The sequence below is a fragment of the Nematolebias whitei genome, chromosome 8, assembly GCF_014905685.2.
Source record: "Nematolebias whitei isolate Nwh7 chromosome 8, NemWhi1, whole genome shotgun sequence".
NCBI classification, from domain to species: Eukaryota; Metazoa; Chordata; class Actinopteri; order Cyprinodontiformes; family Rivulidae; genus Nematolebias; species Nematolebias whitei.
The window spans coordinates 7,736,474-7,749,326 of NC_056505.1; the positions used below are offsets into that span (position 1 = coordinate 7,736,474).

The window sequence follows — 12,853 nt, forward strand, 5'->3', positions numbered from 1 at the left end:
AGAGCTTAGTCAAAAACTCTGACCTGTAAAGTGGCAGGTGAGATGCATTCCTTCACATAATGCAAGGCTTTTAATCTCATAATGCATTCCTTATTACATTTCAGTTAGTCTGAGTAATTTATATATATATATATATATATATATGTATATGCAGCCATTTTGGATTTTGATGTAGAAACCCAATTTACAAAAGAAACCTTTCTTAAGTCAAGAAGCAGCCACACACCAAAATGGAAGTCGGTACCTCTCTTATATTTCAAATTATCATGGTCACAACATTCACAGATGGACGAACGGTAAGACAGAGGGTATTTTCTATGCTCCATGTTCACGCCACTACAAGAGACAATAAAGAAAAAATATATATATATTTTTTCAGTTTTATCCCACTCTTTCAGTTCAAACCAATGCCCAACTCTGCCGTAAAATCAATTCAAAGTGAACTGCTACAGTTTCCTCACAAGGAGTATTTCAAGTTTGCATTGGTAAAAAAAATAATATTGATTGCCTTTTTCTTTTTCGACTTTCTTCTTTGTGACTGACTCTGGATTGATCCTGCAGAGCAGAATAGAAAATGTTTCATGCATTTGACGTCACCTGTGACGTAGTTGCAGTGTTTCTATCTTTGCATATGACAAACAAAACAATTACTTTTTTCAAAGCACTGGGAAAAATTTTTAGTGTGCTGAGGTTGCCTTGTTAGGTTTTTCAATTTTACATATATGTGGCACTTCCTTTATGTACATAGGCTGCATCTTTGTGTTTATGTAAAGAAATAAAGTTTAGCTGTTGTCAGCTTGTTGGGAATGAGCATGAGCATGCCTCAGGTCCTTTGCTGGTCATCTGGTGAGGACAGGGTTGAAGTTTTATATGTTGCTGGTTGTGAGGCTCTTTATCTAAACACAGCCATGATGCTACTCCTACAGGAATATGACAGACTAACTGAAATGTAATAATCAGGAATGCATTATGAGCTTAAAGGCCTTGCGTTATATGATGAAATTCATCTCCTTTACAGTTCAGAGTTTTTGACTAAGCTCTTATGTAGAGAAACATTGATCGAATTATAGCAATTTTTTGTGTTGGCTGTTGTTGATTATCTGTTGGACTCATCTTAAATCTGACACATACTTCAGAAAGTTATTCATTTTAGATGCACATCCAATGAATAATTTGTAAAAAAAAAAAAAAAAATCTGTCTGGTAGTTATTTAAATATTTTACTGACTAATAAACAGGGTAGACGCTAAGAGTTTATGCAAAGGCTTCACACAGTGGGTAGCACTTAAAGGAAGCTTTGTAAATTATATTACAACCACACCCTATTTTGGGAAAACATTTGTTAATATTGTCTAAATGACGTGAATATTGTCTAAATTATGGTGATTTTTATGATACTTAAGGTCAGTTTGCTGTCGTGGCCATCGTGAAGTGGCTCCAAACCTCCAGCTCTCGCAAAATCTGTTAGGGCTCAAAATATGTGAGGACCAGTCTCAGCTACTACCACACTAAACACTAGGTCAACATTTTACAAATATAACTTAGTTTCTAACATCTGTTGGCTCTGGCATTCATATTTAAATGAGCTGAATCCAAAAGTAGATTTACATTCAATTTTTTTTTTTTTACTGCATGATGCATTAAAATTCCCACTGTTGCTCATGAGATGTTTTAGTAACAGCCGTACAAACACACAAACAGCAGAATTATTTTGAAATAAAAAGTCTATGAATTTATAGGGTCTGTAAACAGATGTAGACATCCACAAGAGAGTTTGACAAACAGATGAAATGTGATGCTGATGGTAATTTAGCACGTCTTAGCGTCTACTTCAGTGTTTTGTTCCTTGACAAAAGCAGATCTCATAAATCACAGTAATCCTGCCTTGTGTCCCCTGATCTTTACCTCCTCTGTCAGCTTGTGTAAAGGCAGGACACTTTACTCTGTGGTGCGGGATCCCAAGGTTGTCCTGGATGTTAACAAGACACGACAGATTGCACAAGAGATGGTGAAGGTAAAATAAATCAGCATTGATTTCTCCGAGCACGTCAGCAGTGCACATCATATTACAGGGCAGTCACATGTTTCCTCCATTTTTCCTCAGGGGATGGGTTACCTCCACGCTAAGGGGATTTTACACAAAGACATGAAGTCCAAGAACGTGTTTTATGACAACGGCAAAATCATCATCACTGACTTTGGACTTTTTACCATATCAGGAGTTCTGCAGGCTGGAAGGTATGTATGTGTGAAACACATCCGAAATGTGATCAGACATTAATCTTGTAGTAAAAGACTGACACGTTAGCATCAAAATGCTCAATTAATGCAATTTAATTTGCACACATGAACAAAGTGGCCATATCATTTAGAGTTTTTATGTAATTTCAGACATTTTTAGTAATTTATTGCAGATTTTAACACCATAGGCCAAATCAAATCCCTATCTGTTAAATGTTTCAGTATTTTTTATATATTTTATCTGTAGTTGCTGAGCCTTACACCCCTGCTGCTTCTTGCAGTTTTAAACATCTTCACACAAAAATTTGAACAGTTCAGTTGTGAAAAATACTATAAATAACAAAAGATTACTTGCAGATTATGAAAAAAAAGCAGTTTTAATGAGAAAATTGTTGGTTTATTTTGGTAACTATATTTCTAAAACATGGTGAGAACAAGAAAGCCATGTTCCAACACATTGTATTAAAAAGTATTATAACTAATAATTCAAAAGAACATCTGCAACAACAACCTTGTTTTTTTTTTTCTCACATTTTAGCATAAATTGTTTCTAGAATTTAGATCAATACAGGTCCCTATTATGACACAACTAGCTTTGAATTGAAGGTCTTAGGTTTTTAGCAGCACATTTATCTTCAAGCTCAAGTTAAAAAGCACAAAATAAAGGTTGAAAAGGAGATCATCTGTTTTAAGCTCACTAGAAATAGTCTCCTATCTAAAGTCCATCAAAATCCTCCATTAAGCTGACATTTGCCATAGCAATACCAGTAAAAGAGACTAAAGCCAAAGCTGGCTAAAGGAAAGGCTTACAAATGGACAATGTGCTAAAAATGCAATTAAATTGTAATGAATGGTGCCTATAGTAAATGGGGCATACATAAGGATTCATTTTATTATTTTTTATTTGTATTTTTTCCAAAATAATTGAAATAGATTAATTTATCCATCAAATAAAACAGGTTCTAATAAAATAGTTTTTGCACATTATTTTTTCAACTTATCAAAATATAACGCCTAACATCGGTTAAAGTTTTAGAGAACATTTGAAAACTTTCTTCTATCTGTGATGCTTCTATAGCAGACGTTCCTACTTTTATTTTATTTTACTGAAATGGTGGTGAACAGAGGCGTTCAGGAGAGGAAAAAAACAGATCATGGACGAGCAGAGAAATCCATCATTGCTTGTATATATTTGTCAGTACAGACAGTCCAAACAGAAATGTCGCACAAGGAAAACGATGAATCACTGGTGTGATCAAAATGCTGCGAGCTGCCTCTCACAACAGACAGAGGATATTTTCTGTAATTTGCCATGACACGCAGAGCACACCAGTCATCCCGTATTGTGTGCACTCAAGATTGACCTAAAGGGACGTAATCTTTCATCGGCATCCAAGAAAATGTTTGGAGGTTGTGAAATCTGGAAACACACCAGTAGGAAATCCACAGTCTGAAATACCACATCCTGCAAGCACAGGAAAACAAATAAATGGATGTAATTATACCACCGTGTATAATTGGCGGATTATACGCAATAGGTGAATTTACCTTAAATATGCCAGTAATACATCTACTCAAAACATTCAGGTCTTTTCACTGCAGATATTTTAGCATGTTCCACACATGTTACTAATTTATCCTTTTCAAAATGGTCACACTGTTGGTTGTTTTCATTTAAAGCAGGTATAATTATGCACATTTTTAACTAAACGCCAATAAATTGCATCAGTATCACCGAGCAACAAGTCAGTACTTGAAAGGAATTAGGTATGAAACCATTTTATATTTAAGAAATGGCATTTTGTTTCCATGACTGATCTGTCTCCTTGACATCACATGCCATGAAGTCACAGGAGAGGCTGATCTTTAAGCACATCAGATCAGTGGTGGAACCATACCTGGACCTCCTACAGTTTGTATGCCAGCCACGATGCCAGCCATGCATCAGAGTTGATGACGCCATCATCTACCTGCTGCACAGAGCCTACACGCACCTGACCGGGGCAGGCAGCACTGTAAGAGAAATGTGCTTCGACTTTTCCAGTGCTTTTAACACCATGTGACCTGCTCTACTCTGCAGTAATCTCCTGAACATGCAGGTGAATGACTCTCTGCTCACCTGCATCAGAGACTACCTCACAGGTCGACCACAGTATGTGAGGCTGCAGAACACCATCTCAGACACCATACTGAGCAGCACAGGGGTTCCTCAGGGGACGGTCCTCTCACCTTTCTGTTCACCCTCTACACCTCGGACTTCAGGTACAACTCACAATCCTGCCATCTGCAGAAGTTCTCGGATGACTCTGGCATTGTGGGCTGCATCACTGGTGACCAGGAAGCTGAATACAGAGATGGGGTGGACAGCTTTGTGGAGTAGTCTAGACAGAACCACCTGCAGCTCAACGTTGGAAAAACTAAAGAGTTGCAGGTGGACTACAAGAAGAAGACCAGTCCCCCAACCGTATCAACATCAAGGGTACTAAGGTGGACACTTTGGACTGCTACAAGTACCTGGGGGTCCTAGACAATAAACTGGACTGGACAGCTAACACCAATGCCTTCTACAAGAAAGGACAGAGTTGCCTTTATCTTCTGAGGAGACTCGTGTCCTTTAACATCTGCAGGACCATGCTGCAGATCCAGCGTCTTCTTCTATTCTGTGGTGTGCTGGGGCAGCAGGGTGAAGAAAGCTGATGCCAACAAACTTGATAAGCTCATCCAGAGAGCTGGTTCAGTTCTGGAAGTGGACCTGCAGTCTCTGACAGAGGTGTCTGAGCAGAGGATGCTGAGGAAACCACTCCAGATCCTGAACAACACGTCACACCCCCTGCATGACACACTGGACTCTTACCGCAGCACCTTCAGTCGTAGACTGAGACCATTGAGGTGCTCCACAGAACAACACAGGAAGTCCTTCCTCCCTGTGGCTATCAAACTTTCAACTCCTCCCCCTTTCTACACATAGGACAATAAAATTACTCCTGCACCACAATAAACACTTTAATGTTTCTGTCTGCACCTGACCTGTTTTAGACCTTAATTGTTGGTATTTTTATATTCTGTTATTTTTTATATCTTGACTTGATTCCTTGTGTATGTTCCTTTGTATTGTAACTCTGGCACAACAGTTTTGTGCAGGATCAATAAAGCTCTATCTTTATCTTATCCTCTAAACCCCTATTTTATTCTCATTGGAACGTATTAAACATATCAAATGTTGAAAATACGCAATGGAGCAACAAAATGTTGTTAAAGTAAGTGGTACAATTAAAAAGCAGCTGGAGGGGAAGTTGATTGACTAAAGTTCAGTAAGAGAACCGAGTATAAAAAGAAACTGAATCTCTCAAGATTCTGAGGTTTTTTTATTTGTCATTTGCACCACATGTGGTACATGTGGTGGAACAAAATTGTGTAAACAGGGTCCCAGTTGCATCCAACGAATGTATAAAATGTAACAGAGAAACAGTAATAATATTTAAGATATGAAATAAAGAAAAACATTAACTATAAGTATACTAAGCACAGTATCACAAAAACAATACACTGAACAGCAGCACGAACATGAGTCTGTGTGAGCAGATGAGCACGAATGAACACAGCAGCATGAAACAGATCAGCAGCAACATGAAACAGATCAGCAGCAACATGATGTGATTTTTTTTCACAGTGATTATCCTGGTTAGAGATTCATGAGTCTAACAGCCTTAGGGTAGAAGCTGTTCCTCAGTCTAGTCACTAGAACCTCCTGCCTCAGGGGAGCGGGACAAAATAGATGTGTGTGCTGGGTGAGTGGGGTCCTTCATGATGCAGGTGGCCCTCTTCCTGCATCTGGAGGTGTAGAGGTTTGTGATGGTGGGGAGGCTGACTCAGAAGTAAAAATGGGCAGAGGTTCACCAGTCTGCCAAGACCAAACAAAACAAAACAAAACTGCACCCAAACCCCCACCAAATAGCTTTCTTTTTCATTCTGGCTACTCCTAGGACCGAATAACAAAATATGTCCGTAAGGCCAAAACTGTGAATCATGTCTTGTTTTAAAGAACTACAACAGGAGAAATGGACAGATAATAAAGTGTATTTACTTCTCCTTTTCTTCACGTCATATTGTTGCTTTATAATTCAGCGGGCTTTTTTTATACACACTTTATAAACAGTTTACTGTGAACAGCCTAGCACAGAGGGCTCGTACTTTATCTTAACCGTTCCCACAATGACGTGAAACAAACCTTTAACACGCTGGACCTTTTACCTCATGCGTTTAAACAGATTGTGGTAGCTGGACAATATAGGCACTAATACGTCGCATTCTGCTTGTAGGTTTGAGGAATCCTTGTCAAGGCTTTACGGAGTGATGACGGATCAATAGCTAAATGTTGATGGATCCCGGTGAATCATCCTCTTCATATTTTCTCTCCGCAGCCGAAGAGAAGACAAACTGAGAATCCCCAACGGCTGGCTGTGTCACCTGGCCCCAGAAATAATCCAGCAGCTTTCTCCGGACACAGAGGAGGACAAGCTTCCTTTCTCCAAACAGTCAGATGTCTTTGCTTTTGGGTGTGTGTCCTCTAACCAGATGTCCTGCTTTGTTGTTTGTCCTGAAAGTGTTGGAGCCAGGATATTTATAGCAGAGTTTACGAACCCCAAGTATCTGGTTGGCTTAAAGGAGCAGTTTTGTGGGTTTCTCAGAAAATAAAACAACTTGGGCTAGGGGTATTCCAGAAAGTGGGTTATATAAAAACTTTAAATTAACCCTTTATGGAAATGTTTATTTATTTAGTTAGTTTTTTAATACAAAAGTCAAGACCATATTTTCTCACGCCTTTAAGGTGGACACACTGCTTCAGAAAGAAACAATTATATAAAAATAAAGAGAATAATTTCTTGTATTTTTGCAACTCACAACTTTACCTCACCCTGGTGGGTTTCTGTAAATTTCTTCTGCACAGATGGACAAAGGCTGATTTGGTGGGTTTGGTTAACAAAATACTGCTGTGGAAAAAAAGCAATTTCTTCACCTTCATTAAAAAAAAATACATATAAATGATTAGATCAGAAGATTGCTATATATACTAATATACATATCGTTTTTCAGCAATCAAATTATGGGCAGTAACATCCCAAAGAAGCTGATTGAATAAAAAAAGTGCCCATTTTAAATGACAGGCTTCATTTCAGGTTAATGTAAGATAATAATTTGAAAGCAATTTAAAACACATTTCATATCAACAAAAGCAGTTAATGAAGGGGTTAAAAGTTTGAATATTTGTGATAATAAATGTAATCTTTCAATTTGACAAATTACATCCACTTAATAAGTTTCATATTTCCATTAAAAGGATTTACAATTCTTCTTAAAATATGACACTAGTTTGCTCTTTGTCTTTTTAAAATCTATGTGATACATTTTAAGTCAACTTATTCCACACAGATTTATTTTCTGAGTGTCAATTTAGTCTCAGACCAAAGTCTGTCCTATCTCCTCCTTTAATGCCCAATTTTAAACGTGCTCTAAGTTGATTAAAAATCCTTTTGGCTCCAATTCCTCCTCCACATCCATAACAGTTTCATTTGTGGAGGTTGATCCTGCTCTGTCAACTCCTAACACAATTGCATTTTCATACGGTTCTCCATATGGAGACTTTTCATAGTTAGACTATTCCAAAGGGAAGAGAAGTGCAGCACAATGTGCACAATGTCCCGCTGCTCTGTTGGCCTTTGTATTACCTAGAGGTGACACCGTTGGCTGTTATGCATATTCATCAACAATCAGCCGTCAGTTTTTTTTCTTTACTCCTAGCAAAAAGCTATTTTTATTCTACTCAAACTTGACGTGCAGGAGCAGAATGAACGCGGCTTGTTTGCACAGGGGAGGTGCTGTTCACTAATTCAGCATTAACCAAAATGAAGTCTCTAAATGAAGGACAAAAATGTTACAAGAAGAAAAGAAATGTAGACATATTTCTGAATAGATACAGTTGTTGGTTGCTTGTTGCCTGTTTGTGCTAGACTGAGCCTTTACAAAGGTCTTTTAAAGACAGTGAGGCAGTTCGGAGCAATGACCCACTCTACTGTCCTCACAGGACCATCTGGTACGAGCTACATGCACGTGAGTGGCCTTATAAGAATCAGCCTGCAGAGGTGATTATTTGGCAGATCGGCAGTGGAATGAAGCCCAACCTTGCCCAAACTGGCATGGGGAAGGAGATACTGGTAAGGACATTTTATGCTTTTTTTTTTTTAGCACCAATTATGAATTAACGTTTAAGCTCTTAATGAATTCTTTAGTCATTCTGCTCCCATACGGTGTATAAAATTGAAATCTTAGCTTCATATGAGCTGCCTGGCACTAGATTAAAAAAAAAAGAGTAACCTAAGTTTTCAGAATGATTATAAATAATACAAGGCTTTGAAGAATACTCTTAATTTAAATTTTGAGGTAAAACCTCTTTAAAATGACAATTATAAACCACCGTTTTTCTAATTTCGCTGAAACGAACTTCAGTGACCCTTCTGATAAAAAGGCGGGTTAGGTAAAATATATTCTTGCTGCCATATAATTAAAACAGATATTAAATTAGACTAAATTTACGTCAGAGCTGCAAAGTTGATTAAAATTGGACTGTCGAAGGAAAATATCTTAAATGAAAGTTTAATGTTGAGAAAAAAGAAGCGTAACTTTTTTTACGGACAGTTACAAAGTGTCAGGCTGTGCTCATGAGGAGACCGACTCGTACGGCTGCACAACATTAGAAAAACTTGTGATGTGCAATATTATTATTAAATATTGTGATGACAATATCAGTTGTGATAAACCTACAGTTGCCTCTCTCCTTGCGTTTGGTTCTGTCAACACTACCATTTAAACCAGGCATTGGCATCAAGACCAGTGGGAGGCTACTGGATTGACCAATTATGAAAATGTGTAACATAAATGCTTAAAATAAAAGTATAATCAAAAGCCTCTTCACAGACGCATGGCTCAACACAGGAGAGCTACTTCCTCAGGACAAGACTCAGCTGTTCACCTCCACCTCACAGACAAGGGACATTCTTTTGAGGACGAAAATTTTGGACCGAGAACACAGATGGTTTGAGAGGGGGGTGAAGGAAGCAATTTATGTAAAAAGAGAAAAGCCGTCTCTTAACAGAGGACGAGGCCTCATATTTCCACTTTCAAAAACCTATAATGCAACTTTAAAACAGATTCCCAGCCGGTTTTTCACACCTGATGTGAACAGAGGGCCCTCGTCTGTGAATTAGAGGAACAAAGACCTTAAGAAACCCCTACTGTTAAGGTGTTTAGGTGTGAATTGCCAATCTACATATGTGTGTGTGTCTTATCTCACTCAGCCTTATAACCTGAATCTCTCACTCACTGCTGTTTGAATTGAGAAAGCTCCTCGGATGAGGAGCGAAATGTCTCCTGTTGCAAATAAAGTCCAGTTGTTTTTGTATTGAACGCTTTTTGAATTCATCATGTCCTGGATGACTGAGAATCTTCACCAGCATATAATCAAAAACAATAAAAATGTCAAAATGAATAGAAATAATGAATGCTACAGTTGCAAAGTTTTAAAAATGGTGGGTTTGATTCTTGTGATGGAGACGCTCTTAATGCCCTGCTGTCTGCTGATGTTAAATCTTCATCGCAGCTTGGTTCAGTTGGAACCTCGGGCGAGCAGAAAGTAGGAGGGTATTCCCAGTGGAAAGACTGAACCTGTGACGAGTTGACCCGAGTCAAGCCAATGGAAAAAGGCTATAACATGGAGGCCAGGAAGTTTAGCTCAGAGCTCCAGTTTTAAATAACCTGTGCAATAACCTGTCACACAACCCCTGTAGTACATGCTAGTCATGTGCAATATATATAGTGCATTTAAGCTAATATTACTACGGGGGAAATATTTATACTAATTAATCTACTTGCACCACATTATTCTACCACTTTTACTATATTTCTTTTGGATCTGAACAGGTCATTGAATTGTTGACCTTGTGCTAACCTGCATATGACAAATAAACAAACAGAACAACAAATAATTTTTATTTATTTTTAGGCTGTTAAGTGTAAAGTTGTTTATTTGGACCCCTTATTTTATTGTCATGTAAGGTATGAAGGTATAAAAGATACAAAGGTACTTTATTTGCCATCTGTGCACAGACAAACAATCCAGACACTTTGGAATTCTTGTGCAGAGCTCAAGCTTTCAGTCATAAAAAGCACTAAAAAAATAAAATAAGAAGAAGAATAAAGTGGTTTATATTTATACTGTACAGAAAGTAGTCACATGACAAGTGTTGTTTAGTAGTGTTTTATCATCTAAGTGCGGACTGAACTTGGCCTTTTCCTACTCAGCTCCTGCAACCTGGAACATCTTGCAACAGGAACTAAAGTTGTCCTCCTTGATTTCTTTAAAGGGTTTCAAACTTTTGATGATGTCAATGGAAAAATTAAGGCAGATATGTTCTTGTTTTTAGCATTTCACCCTGTTTTACAGTACCCTGATTTATTGCTTTATACACTACTCTTACTTTGTTATTCTTGTTTATTCTTATTGTTGTCTACACTTTATATGTTCAGTCTGGAACAGGTCCCTCTTGTAAATGAGCCCTCGTGGCTCAATGAGACTAACCGATATAAATAAAGGTTGAATGAAAAAAAAAAATCATTGCACCAGATTCAGTGGTTTTGTTTTGCCATCAGTCTGACTGTGGCAGGGGAAAAAAAAAAAAAAACATTACACTATGAGTGATGTGCTATGTAAGGTGTGCCATTAACCACTGCTGCTGAATGAGGTGCAGTTTTAATTACATGAACTACATCAGTTGCGCAACACACGTTCATTCATAAGAAAGCATGGAATAAACCATCTTCCTGTCTGTATTTTGCATCTTGCAGGACATTTTGCTAATGTGCTGGACGAACAAGCAGGAAGAGCGACCCAGTTTCTCCAAGCTGGTAGATTTGCTGGAAAAGTTGCCAAAAAGGAATCGCCGCCTTTCCCACCCAGGCCACTTCTGGAAGTCAGCTGAGTATGTCAAATGAGTTAGGGCCATAAAAAAGCCAAACAAAAAACACAAGAATCCATAAAAAGCAGCCGCCATCATCCCACATAAACAGCGCACCCCCTTAAAGAATGCACTGAACCCAAAAGCCAGCTGAGTGATGAAAACTGCCCACGCTGTGTGTATTTTTTTTGGAACGTCGGCATGTGTGTGTACAGATAAGTTGACTGTCCAGTTTCTCACAGCAGAGTCGTGTTTGTTTGATTTGATTTAAAACACACTATATATTTTTTTTCTTTTAACCTTTTCTGAATGACTTTTCTTCATTATAATTATTTGTTTCTTGAATGTAACTTGCTTGTATCTTTTAGCAGATCATGTCATTTTGAAAAAGTTCGAGCAACTGTAAACATTGTTTCCATGTTATTTTCTGTTCAGAATGAATGTACCTGTTGCACATTTTCACAACATTGTCTGGTCACTCCTCGTGTGTCAGTTGTGTAGACATTTTGTCAGCATTACCTCATGTACAATTGTCAACTTCATGTGTTTGCTCATCTTAAAATGTCTTCTTTACAAACAATCGTTTGAATGTGAAGCGGGCAGTGTCCCTGTTTGTGCAGAGTTGTGTTGGCGCAGTGATTTGGTGGGAAATTGAATTCAGATCAGCCTGGGCTCTGAATATTTCCTGTGAAGATCAAGCAGATGTTTGAACAATCGCTGCCTTTGAGCAGTTAAACCAGGATTCACTCGGATCTAAGAAATTTCTGACACTTGAAATGTATAACTCCACAAGTTTCAAACATGCTGTCGCTGAGCCCTGTCCGCCAAGAGTTTTAGACTTTAGCATAGACTAGGCAAATAGTTGAAAATTACAGGTGCTGGTCATAAAATTTTAGTATCATGAAAAAGACTATTTATTTCAGTAATTCCATTCAAAAAGTGAAACTTGTATATTATATTCATTCATTACACACAGACTGATATACAAAGTATTTCAAATGTTTATGTCTTTTAATGTTGATGACTATAACTGACAACTAATGAAAACCCCAATTTCAGTATCGCAGAAAATTAGAATATTACTTAAGACCAACAAAAAAATGATTTTTAGAAATGTTGGCCAACTGCAAAGTATGAACATGAAAAGTATGAGCATGTAGAGCACTCAATACGTAGATGAGGCTCCTTTTGCCTGGATTACTGCATCAATGCAATGTGGCATGGAGTCGATCAGTCTGTGGAACTGCTCAGGCGTTATGAGAGCCCAGGTTGCTCTGATAGAGGCCTTCAGCTCTTCTGAATTGTTGGGTCTGGCATATCACATCTTCCTCTTCACAATACCCTGTAAATTTTTTATGGGGTTAAGGTCAGACGAGTTTGCTGGCCAATTAAGAACAGGGATACCATGGTCCTTAAACCGGGTACTGGTAACTTTGGCACTGTGTGCAGGCGCCAAGTCCTGTTGGAAAATGAAATCTGCATCTCCATAAAGTTGGTCAGCAGTAGGAAGCATGAAGTCTCTAAAACTTCCTGGTAGATGGCTGCGTTGAACTTGGACCTCAGTAAACACAGTGGACCAACACCAGCAGATGACATGCCCCCCCC

General features: G+C 38.2%; 1 protein-coding gene across 3 annotated transcripts in view; it reads left to right on the forward strand.

Annotated features, from left to right (window-relative positions):
• The window catches only part of ksr2 (kinase suppressor of ras 2), a 133,431-nt gene that overhangs the window by 108,577 nt on the left and 12,001 nt on the right, over positions 1 to 12,853 (forward strand). For 2 of the 3 annotated variants that reach the window (XM_037680880.1, XM_037680878.1), the window contains 5 exons: positions 1,917 to 2,013; positions 2,104 to 2,237; positions 6,662 to 6,796; positions 8,323 to 8,452; positions 11,139 to 11,358. In XM_037680880.1, coding sequence (XP_037536808.1) covers positions 1,917 to 2,013; positions 2,104 to 2,237; positions 6,662 to 6,796; positions 8,323 to 8,452; positions 11,139 to 11,285 — 643 coding nt within the window. In that variant the 3' untranslated portion in view covers positions 11,286 to 11,358. Of the gene's footprint in view, positions 1 to 1,916; positions 2,014 to 2,103; positions 2,238 to 6,661; positions 6,797 to 8,322; positions 8,453 to 11,138; positions 11,359 to 12,853 lie in introns of those variants that run through there. The other variant, XM_037680879.1, reaches the window with a different exon arrangement.